Genomic DNA, 11,647 nt, shown 5'->3' with positions numbered 1-11,647 from the left:
CTAAAAATAATACTTGCAAGAACCTCTTGCGTGAGAAGATAATTTTGAAGTGTATTTATCATTTCTCTAAAAATGAGGTATTTGCATATTTACAAAAGAAATTTGGGATTATTAAGGATTTTGAAGAATTTTCTTTTTTCTTATGTTTTAATTAATTGAAGGATACTTTTGTCATGTAGAGTTACTGGGTGTTTGAGTGGCGGATTTAGTCTAAAAAATTAGGTCCTTTTGACTCGGGTTAGAGTATTTTGTTTGGGTTTAAAAATAATAGTAATAATCTTAGACCACCACACTCAAGTTCTTATGGATGTGAGCATTCTTAGACCAGTGTCCTTGTCCATTTTGATGAAATTCATAACCTTGCAAAGAACCAACTGCGTCATAACTATTTCAACTAATAAACTAATGGTGGCTCAATCTTGACCTTATCCAAATTCCAAAAAGGTATTTTTCCTGTTAGTTTTGGGCTGCCCTTTGTGCTTTTCTTTTGTTGTTTTGGACCTTGTGTCTGTTTAATGGGCCTGAAATGTGTTCCTCTCTTTGGCAAGCCTTGTACTTGTTGGACTTGCCACCATTGGCCAATGGATGTGATTAAGTGAATCTCCACAATGGTCGAATAAGCATTGACCATGCAAGTAGGCATCCATATATCCCTTTAACCAACCAATGTGGAATCGTCCTGATCTTGTCATCTGATCATGAAATTTCCTTTGATTTTTGCTTCAAGGTTATGTCATTGGAAGGAAAAAGAAATAATGATTGCTATGAATAAATTAATGCACGCTTCAACAACTCCACCGGTTTCCGATTGCTACATGCATATAATAGTCAACAATGAGCTTCAATTCCTAATATAACTAATCGTTTTTCAATAGTCCACTATGAAAATAGGGTGTGGGATCAATGATTACTTAATCTATACATGATGATGGTGTTCCTTATCCCATGTTAGGTGGCATTCTATAAAAGAAATGATAGAGAAATGGAGATATGGTCAAATCATGCATGCGATATATTGAAGTTTATGAGTCCCCTTTGGCTTCTGTTTCATTGGGTTGGCTTGGGGATTCGCTAGCTTAATTAATTGGTAATGTTATATGTAAATTAACTTTTCCATGAAGGTTACATTTTGTTTATTTCAATATTTGGTCAATGCAATGAGGAAATTAAATGCGTGCAATCATAATTATACAGAATACATAAATTTTACATGGTTTATCTGATTTAAGTTACATTTAAAGGATAACATTGAATTTTCATTATGTAGAAAAGTTATATTTTAGGATTGTTTGATTTATGTAAAAGCACAGCCACATATATATAGGAATGAATATTGGTCCTGTCCCTTCTAGCCTCTATGCAAGTAAGATTATTGCTCCGCCAACTAAAAGTGAAAGTGAATGTGTCTCCTCTTTAGAGTGGGGGGAGTTTTCTTTCATAAGAGAAATTTTGAAAATTGGTTGTTTAATTTTTTGTTTCCATTAAGTACTAAATCCCTTTTGGTGATGCTTAATTACCTCAAATTTTATAACAGTGAACCCCAGCTGAGCCATCCACAAGCTCAAGCCAGAGACCCTAAAATGCATGCCATAATTAGCCTCAGATCATGAAGTCAGAGAGAAAGAGGTAGAAGCAAAAGTCTCAATGCATTAGGTAGATAGAGTTTGCCCAAAAAGCCAAAAATGGGGGTGGGGATGAGGACAGACAATAAAGGAATTAGCAGAACCACTACTAAGTCCTTAACAACTAAACTATATAGTATACACATAATTCATTACTTTCAGAAAATGGTATGCACTCAAACCAAATAAAGGTGTTGGTGGTAGGTGACTTTTCCTTTGTGCATATTATATTAGGCTTTCAAGGCCCTTAATTAGCTAGCTGTGTCTATATAACTTATTACATATGCTTAAAGGCCCTTAGCTCTCTTTCTCTGTCTCTCATCTCTCAAGCATATAGAGAAGGAAGTTTGATCATCAAGCATGGCCACAGCAACACTAGCTCTGTTGGTTCTCCTGGTGGCAGGTCCAGCTGCAGTGTATGGAGTGCAGCACATTGTTGGTGACAGCGCTGGCTGGAGCTCATCAGCAAGTTATGACACTTGGGCTGCTGCTCAAACCTTCACTGTTGGTGACACTCTTGGTAATTGATTAAGCTTTTGACTCATATTATGATTATCAATATTAATCTCTCATCAAGCTAGCTAGTCTTCCTAAATATGGAAACGCAAAACCAAATATTAAAGGAGATTTCAAAATTTCAATTTCTCTTCTTGGTGTCCAATTATCTTTAAAATATATACCAAATAAATTTCTTATCAGATATTCACAGGTCCAAATTTGATGTATTTTTTTGTCTTTGCCAAACTACAATCAATGTTCTCCTTGACTAGCATGTACTTGGACCAAACCAAATATGTATGCATGATTGATGTTTCACTAACACCTATAGTACTAACCAAAACATTTGATCTTCAAAACCAGTGTTCAACTATGATGCTTCCCACAAGTTGGATGTAGTAAATCAAGCTGACTACAACAGCTGCAGTTCAAGCAATTCCCTCAAATCCTATGAGGGAGGGAGCACAACAGTTACCCTCTCCCAAGCTGGTCCAGTCTACTTCATATGCCCCACTCCAGGTCACTGCCTCAATGGTATGAAGCTTGCAGTCAATGTTGTGGCAGCTGGCACCCCAAGTGGCAGCCCGCCCACCACCCCCACCACTCCGTCTACCACTCCCCCCACCACTGACTCACCGCCGCCGCCGCCACCGCCACCACCTCATTATAATGGAGCACCAATTAGTACTCTTAACATGAATATGCTAATTGGGCTTCCACTTGTGTTGGCAACCTTGCTTGCATTCATGGGCTAGGGAGGAGGCAGTGCTGTTGATCCTTTTTTTTTTTTAATTAATGAATGATCTAATGCTGTTGTATTGTTGGATTTGTGGTTTTAATTAGATGAAAGATGTAGATTTATGTTTATATCATGATATTATGAATGAACAATTGGTTCTTCATAAAATTTCAGAATCCCTATTTATATTATTCTATTGTGTTTCAATTATTTGAGCAATTTGCATGATCACCTGTGAGGCTGTGACCCTTAAAGAACACAATATTTATACTAAAGTTAATTTTCTAAATTTTGATCATCAAATAATATGATAGATAACACACAGTATGTCACTTATTAAAAATAAATGATGGGAAAATTATTGTGGCTATATCTCTTTAACTTCACCCCTTGTGTCACTTTGCTTCTAGAAAAAAAAAAGGGTTCTATATAGAGACTTGAATTTTAATCAAAATGTTGCAATGTAAAGCTTGTCGTTAATTGGATCTAATTTCATCTAATTTTCCGTCAAAATAGTTATGTGGCGTGCACCTGAGACATTTCATGAGGTATTTTGGTCCATTCAAACCTCCATCTTCTTTTCTCTTCTATATATTCATCTCTCTCTCTCTCTCTCTCTCTCTCTCTCTCTCTCTCTCTTTTTGTTAATTAATTTGATTCAAACACTTTAATTTCGTGTTTTTAAGCTCATTTATGATTGGAATTATTGTGATTGTGGTTTATTTTAGGAAATTTGTTATAGTTTTCGGGTTTGTTCATTTGGAAGAACATGGAAAACTCATTTGTAATATTTTGAGTTTTCATCCAAATACTTTGGGTTTGAAAGGTGATATTTCGGGCATTTTGAAACTGGTTTTAATTTTGATTTTCATGTTCATTTGAAAGAGTAGTCAAAGTTCAAAGATTATAGGTTTATTAGGTGATTTTGTGTTTGAAAAAGAAATCAATTATGATGTGTTTGGATGGAGAAAAAAAACATGAAATTTAAACAAAACTCAGCATTTAAGAAATTACATGCTCTAATGTCCTTGTTTGGATCAATAAATACAGAATTTTGTAAATTCTAGCTGGAAAAAAACTTGGGATTTAAAGGCTATAAATTCCAACTTTAAATTCTACCTAAATTGATGTCATTTTCAAAATTTCAATTTTTACAAAAGAAAAATAAGTCTTGTCGGCATACTACCACCGCCACCAACATCACCACCACTAACACCATCGCCCCCGCCACCCCTGCCACCACCGCCACCGAGATCGCCACCACCCCCATTGCTGCTGCCGCCGCCACCACCACCACCACCACCACCACCACCACCACCACCACCATCACCATCACCATCACCATCACTATCGCCAGCACCACCACCACCACCACCACCATCACCATCACCATCACCATCACCATCACCATCACCGCCGCCGCCACCACCATCACAGCCATTGCCAACACCACCACCACCGCCACCGCCAACACCCCAATTTTCGCCGCCACTATTTCTCCCATCGCTTGTGGGCCATCACCACTACCAATATCGTCAACTCACCAAAAGCATCATTTTTATTGTTGCCACAATCACCATCACCATCACCATCACCATCACTCTTTTTAATTAATGCATCAAAAATTAAAACTACCATAAATTTCGTATTTAAACTCCATTATGTTTACATGTTATCCAAACAAGAAAATTTACATATTCTAGAATTTCAAATCACATCATTTTAAATTCCTTCATTTGTGAATTCCTTAGTAATTTTAAACTACTTCATCCAAACGCACCATTAAATGTTATGAACATGATTTTAAAACATATGCATAAGTTTAAACAAGGTTTAAAAAAAAAAAATTGTAATTGAAGAAGATTTGAGAAAAGTTCCATGTTAGAGTGCGTGTTCGTTTTTGCTACGATCCCAACTATGATAGATTGTAACTTTTTGTTTCACTTCATGTATAAATATGCATTTGAGGCTTAGATGATGAGGAACAAAACTCCTATGGATTTTTAGATCAAATTGGATGTTTAAAGGATTATTTTTTAACTTGAAAGTTGCGGTTTGACATGAAATTCAAAAATTTATGCGACTTTAGTGATCTAATGAAAATGGAGAAGTGGTAAGTGATAAGTTTTTGTTATAGATGTACTATGCCTATATGAGTAGTGTTAGAGATTTTAAATTTATGTTTCATGTGATGTGATAATATTTTATTGATTTATACATAATTCACTTTAAAAATTTATTTATGTCACAACAACTAAAATATTTATATATAAAATAAAAAGTCATTTGAGATCTCAAAGGATACACCCCAAATTTGAAATTGTAGCATTATTGTTACGAGTTAATTACACTTACACTCCCTGAGATTTATCGTCTTTTCATATATACCCCTTGGGGTTTCAAAAATTACATATACACCCTCTGAGGTTTCAAAACTATTGCATATAACCCCCTACAAGAGAAAAAAAGAAATAAAGAAAAAAGAATATATTTATATTGAGGTTGGACCTTACACCTTGAGTAATTTTATTAGGTCATTTCACCTCTTAGCATGCATTTTTACATAATTTCTCATCATTTTTCGTCTCACTATAGGGGGTTATATGCAATAGTTTTGAAACCTCAAGGGGTGTATGTGTAATTATTGAAACTCCAGGGGGCATATATGAAAAAACTATAAACTCAGAGAGTGTAAGTGTAATTAACTCTTATTGTTACCTATAGACCTCATTTATTTATAACAAATAAAATACTGAGACACGTGACTAAGAAAAAAAGTAAAAGATACCAGATACCGACATCTATTCAAATACATCATGAATAAATTTGGTGAGTCCAATTTTATTTTGGGGGGGGGGCTATTCAGACCACCCAAAACCACTTAGTTGACCACCCCATTAATTTTTTGCCCCTACATAAAAAAAATTCACCCCTCCAATTTTGGCCGCCCACCCCTCCTCGCCGCCGGCGCTACCCTACCCCTCCCAGCCGCCGTAGTGACCCCAACCTTCTCATCGCCGGTCGACCCTACCCCTCCCTATGGCCGGAGCGACCCCCCCACCCCCACCCCCACCCCCGATCTCCTTTTTCTCTCTCTTCCCTCTCTCTGCCATCTTCTCTCCCTCCCCTCTATCTGCCTCCCTTCCTCACCGGACCACCATAGGTGGCCGACGCGACCCCATAGACCTCCAAATCGGGGGTCGCGCCGGCCACCCATGGTGGTCCGGTGAGGGAAGGAGGCAGACAGAGGGGAGAGAGAAGATGGCAGAAAGAGGGAAGAGAGAGAGAAGGGAGATCGGGGGTGGGGGTGGGGGGGTCGTGCCTGCCATGGGGAGGGGTAGGGTTGACTGGCGATGGGAGGGTTAGGGTCGCGCCGGCGGCTGGGAGGGGTGGGGTTGCGCCGGCCACCCATGGTGGTCCGGTAAGGGAGGGAGGCAGAGAGAGGGGATATGGGGTGGGTCGCGCCGGCGGTGGCGAGGGGGTGGGGTTGCGTCGGTGACGAGGAGGGGTGGCCGGCCAAAATTGGAGAATGGGCATACATGGGCAAAATGGGCAAAAAGGGGCAAAAATTTAAGAGGGTGGTTAACTCAGTGATTTTGGGTGGTCTAAACACCCCCCCCCCCCCCCCCCCCCCTTATTTTTTTGCTATTTTCTTTAACAAGAAGGCCCAATCAAGACAAAATAAAACTTCATGCCCCACTTGTCACTTAGGTAAGTAAATTGGTAACCCAACCCGGCCCAATACATCCTATGCCCAAAGCAGCCCAACAAAACCCATAAACTTCTATCAGCCAAATCAAAATCCCTCCTTCTTCCTTCGCCAAATCGAAACAGAGGAAGTGAGAGAGATGGCCGGAGAGGAAGAGAACAGTGAATTCTACCTGAGGTACTACGTGGGTCACAAAGGAAAGTTTGGGCACGAGTTCTTGGAGTTCGAGTTTCGACCCGACGGGAAGCTCCGCTACGCCAACAACTCCAACTACAAGAACGACACTATTATTCGCAAGGAGGTCTATGTCACCCCTGCCGTGGTCAGAGAGTGTCGCCGTATCATTTCCGAGAGCGAGGTTCTTCAGCTCTAACCTTTTTTTTTCACTTAGTTATAATCAATCTCTATTTTTTTTGTATATCGGGTTTTAGGGTTTATGGTTTTTTTGTTAATTAATTCTGTGATACGGGTTTGTCTTTGTTTGTGGAAAATTTGACGGGGTTGTGTAATGTCCCACATTGAAAAGATAGAACATTTGGAGTGATATATGAGCTCATGGGCACCCTTCCCTTGCAAGCTGGTTTTGCACGGACAGCCCATGAGACATACTGGTTGTGTGTTATTTACTCATTTATTCGAATTTGATTATGTGGGTTTGTGTTTGTTTTGGGAAATTTTCAGGGGCTGTGTGTTCTTTGTATATGTAATGGAGTTTTGTTATGTGGGTGTTTGTTCTGGAAAATTTTGGTGGAATGGAATTTGTAGTGAGCGGATTTTCTCTGCTTGGCTTCTCAAAATGTGGGGAAGGAAAAAACGGTGGAGTTTTGATGCATGTTTAAGGAGACTTTTATGGGGTTAGAGGGTTTGGGGCTTTTAATGTCTGATTTTATGTGATTATTCATTTTATGTTAGTTTATTTTGTTTTTGTTTGGTTCCTGAGGAAGTTTAGGTCAGAGAGGATAAGGTGGGATTGAGTTTTTAAAAAAACTTCAATTTGTCTTGTGCAAGAAACATGGATGCATTTCAATTTATGACTTTTTTGTCGTTCGATAGAGTTTAGGGTTTTCTACCTGGTTGAGGAATCAAAGGAGATTGAAAGAAAATAAATTTATGCATGTGATTAGTTCTCATGGGATAGATTAGTAGTTATGTGTGGATTTAGTGTTTGCTTTTAGGCTTGTTTGTTGTTTGAAGTTTTCAGGTTTCCTGTTTGTGAAATAGAGCTGAAAATTTGAGATTAGGGAAATTATAAGGACAATCGTGACTGACTGTTAAACTATAACTGCCTGTGCATGCCACTCATAAATGGGCTCCGCACATGAGAGCCACAACATGCACAGATTGTTACGACTGTCCTTAACATTCCTTTTGAGATTATGAATGTTTGCTTCTGTATTTTGTTGAGATAAGATATGTGTATTTGATAAGATAAGATAAGATATGAGATTATGAATATTTGCTTCTGTATTTTGTCTAGACAAGTAAGAGAATTTAATTCAAAAAGTGACACGGGGTGAAAACCATATATACAATAAGAATACACGAAAATCTAAAATTTGACAACAGAAACAGTGGGAGGGTATAGCTTTTTATCCTCTTACTCTTTGGACCAATCAAGCAGACTGAAAGAGCTTGCCCTCGATCTGCGTAGAAGAATGCTCCTTGCATTCAAAAGCAAAGCTATTTTTTCTAGCCAAATGCCCCAAAACATACAGAAAGTCACTCTTCTCCACAATTCGTTTTATCTGAATATCTTCTCTGTAGTTCTTCAGGGTTATTGTATATTTCCATTTTGTGCTTCAGGAATTTTATGGTTTCAAAAGTTCAGAGGCCAATTTGTTTGCAAAAGGTTGGGTTGCTGAGACAATGGAGGAAGATTAGAGGGCATAAACTTTCATACATAGTCTGTTTTTAGGTCTTATTACAGGAAACAAGTGTATTAATGTAATAATTGTTAGGTTTTGGTTTGCTGAGGTTGTTTGTGAGTGTTGTGATTTGATTTAATTTAATTTAACATTTCTGGAGTTTTTAATGGGGTTTCTCAGGCATCCTGTGAGCAGTCTGAATATCTTCAATGATTTTATTAGAGTTAACACCAATTGGATATGGGACTCCAGAGCAAGAAAATCACCTCTAAAATTTGAAGTTGTTCTTCTTTCCAATTAGTTAAATAAGAATTGAAAGAAAAGATGTCAGAGGGCATCTAATATGGCATTATGAACGGATGGAAAATAAATACCCATTAATTCTAACTTTAGTGAAAAAGAATTATGGCATAAAATCATTTCTGAGATTGTGCTCAAACATAATTGTAGGGTTGTCAACACTTGCACTTTATGTTGATTATTCGTATGTGAACTGTATTCTTTCCTGGATCTGATTAGTGGAGGCTGAGTGGTTTTATTATGCTAATTTGATGTTTTTAGGAATACACATTTGTATTGTTGTCCTGGTATCCTAAATCAGTTGCATGTTTGCTTTTGTTTAGATCATGAAGGAGGATGATCAGAGCTGGCCAGAACCTGACCGTATTGGGCGGCAGGAGCTTGAGATTGTAATGGGGAATGAGCATATCTCCTTTACTACTTCAAAGATTGGATCCCTTGTTGATGTCCAGAGCAGTAAAGATCCTGATGGTCTTCGTATCTTTTATTATCTTGTTCAGGTCAGTTGATATACTCTTTCATTTTATGGCTTTAGAATTTCCCTTTTCTTTTCTATGAGTTATATTTTTTATGTGGGGATCTATCTCTTTTAGCTCTTAAATTCTTAATTACATGTCAATGCTGGTATTTTGTTTTCATTATTCAATGCATTCTTCACTTTTGTCTTAGCAAGAGAGAACATATCATGCTATTTTGTGGGCTAGAAAATTGTTAAGAATCAGGAGCTTAACAGGGTGAATTGCTTCTTGCACCATATTCTAGTTGGTCGGAAGTTCAAGACCTTTTGGTGGTGAATGGCTTTTCTTGGGAAAGTGATAAGATAGTAGCTCTGCCCTATCATGTATAGGTGATAGGTCAATAGTGGTGTTTCCATTTATGAGATAAGACGTCCTAGTTTTCTCACCGCCTAATATGAGTTTTCTATTTTATGAATTTGTGTTGTTTCTGTCAGCAGCACAGCATGTGAACACAGAGAGGATTTTCCTGTTTCCTTATAAAGTTCTCCTGAAACTGTTTCTTAATGATTTGTTTATGTGGTTGCAGGATCTGAAGTGCTTTGTATTTTCTCTCATCTCGCTCCACTTCAAGATCAAGCCTATATAAGACGGATAACAGTGGTCGCTACACAAGTTGTATTCCAAGGGTTGTGTATGCTTTTCGATAGAGCTGCCATTTTTTATATGTAGGCCGAATCATTTAACAGATCTTTGCAATTTTTGTTATTTGGATGATTTTGGGAGTGCTTCATGGATTTCAGAATGTATGCCAAAGTGGAATGCTACAGTCTGTTGCAAAAGCTCCAGTTTTTCAGTGTCTGTTCTTCTGTATGTCTGTGTATGGGGTTGTGATGGTTCATTGTGCGTGCATGGTCGTGTGTGTGCCTGTATGTGTGACTCTGCAATCAAAAGAAATCTTGTCTACAACCCTTCATATACTAATCATGCGACCAATTTTCTGAGAGAAATATTATATACAATGGTTTTAACTTTTATACAAGAATTTCTTTAGCAAACTAGTTGTAGCCTCAGTTTTCTAGGGAACTACAACACTTGCTAGTACACAAAAGTGAGAAGAGAAGCACTTAAAAAACAAAAAGGACCCAAACGGATTAAATCATGTTGAGTCTCAAAACGGTTCATAGTTTTACATCCTAGCTGTGGAATTTATAGTATTACAACGAACAATATGTTTTCTTAACCCAAAAAAAAATGATGTTAAGCATCTTAATTTGAAACATTCGGATGAAGTGGTAAAATAAAACAAGAAATATTCGGATGAATTTTGATGACACTTGCAATATAAAAATTATGGACACCTTTTTTTAAGTCTTGCAATTGCTGATTGGAGAAGATTTTATTCGAGCCTCTAATTTTTTTTTTTGGCCATTAAAAAGAGCCACTTCGTTAAGTAAAAGGTTTTAGGATAAATTTTAGATACTATCATTTGTAACCACACTCATGTAAAGGTTCTTGAGTATTTGAATTTAGAGGTCTAGGTTGCAACTTCTCCCATACTTATTCAAATCAAAAGAGAGTCCATATAAAGCAAGATGGTCTAGTTCTCGCTGTAAGCATGAGAAATGAATTCTACTTTTTTTATCCCTCGTAATCATAACTCATCTTAGCTAATCATGTATTTACAGTCCAATTTATATAAGGAACAAGTGAGGAACAACACCATTGAACATTTGTTGACGCATAAAATTCGTCACACAATCAACGACGACATCTGACCTCCATGTCAAGGTTCACGTAAGTCTATACGTCACTCTCTTCCTACCTTGCATACCAAATACCAAACATTAATCGTAAGGGGGCACCGCCGCACCAGTATGTTATTGATCAAGCATCTTTCGATGCTCAAGTCAGCAATCACAGCTATCTCAAAGTAGTATTGAGAGTAATCTTTGTATATCTTTTCTTGGTGAGTAGCGTCCTCTATTTATAGTGATCAATTGTTGAGGGTTTTCCTTGTCCTTATCGAACTAGGCAACTAAGTGACCAACCACACAACGGCACGTGTCACCGCCTTGGGCTACGTCTCTTGTGAGCACCAGGCCTTCTAGTCGAGAAGCTCATATTCTTTTCCATAGTTATTCATAGATCTTACCTCATAGGTCCCCCCTTACTTGGGTCCCAAGGCATGACCTTAAGTTGGTAATGGGTCACCTCTAGCGCACCTACCCTCCTTGGGCGTCCTCTAGGTGTAGACCTATGAGGTCCCTTGTGACAAAATCCTGAGCCCGAACCTTGGGCCTCAGCCTTGTTGGTAACGAGCCTCCTCGTACCTTTTAAGTACCAAGGCTATTGCTAGCTTCATTCCTAGTACCAACGCTAAGCTTAGCCTTATAACTTTTGAGTATCTAGGCTATGGCTTAGCCTCATCCCTTTTGAGTATTGAGGCTACGGCTTAG

At 38.1% G+C, this 11,647-nt stretch overlaps 2 protein-coding genes across 2 annotated transcripts; both read left to right on the top strand.

The window, feature by feature from the left end:
- The first annotated feature begins 1,920 nt into the window (after positions 1–1,920).
- LOC147290906 (mavicyanin-like) lies at positions 1,921–2,875 on the top strand. Its single transcript, XM_086238413.1, has 2 exons — positions 1,921–2,142; positions 2,484–2,875. Exons 1-2 carry the CDS (start codon positions 1,983–1,985, stop codon positions 2,873–2,875), a joined length of 552 nt encoding a protein of 183 aa, XP_086094539.1. The 5' UTR covers positions 1,921–1,982.
- A 3,769-nt stretch (positions 2,876–6,644) lies between these two features.
- MAGO (mago nashi family protein) lies at positions 6,645–10,049 on the top strand. Its single transcript, XM_086237090.1, has 3 exons — positions 6,645–6,926; positions 9,057–9,233; positions 9,778–10,049. Exons 1-3 carry the CDS (start codon positions 6,708–6,710, stop codon positions 9,835–9,837), a joined length of 456 nt encoding a protein of 151 aa, XP_086093216.1. The 5' UTR covers positions 6,645–6,707; the 3' UTR covers positions 9,838–10,049.
- Positions 10,050–11,647: the final 1,598 nt, after the last annotated feature.

Source organism: Dryas octopetala, chromosome 3 (assembly GCF_963921425.1).
Source record: "Dryas octopetala chromosome 3, drDryOcto1.1, whole genome shotgun sequence".
NCBI lineage: Eukaryota > Viridiplantae > Streptophyta > Magnoliopsida > Rosales > Rosaceae > Dryas > Dryas octopetala.
The sequence above is the reverse complement of the archived record's forward strand: the minus strand, read 5'-3'. Positions and strand labels throughout refer to the sequence as shown.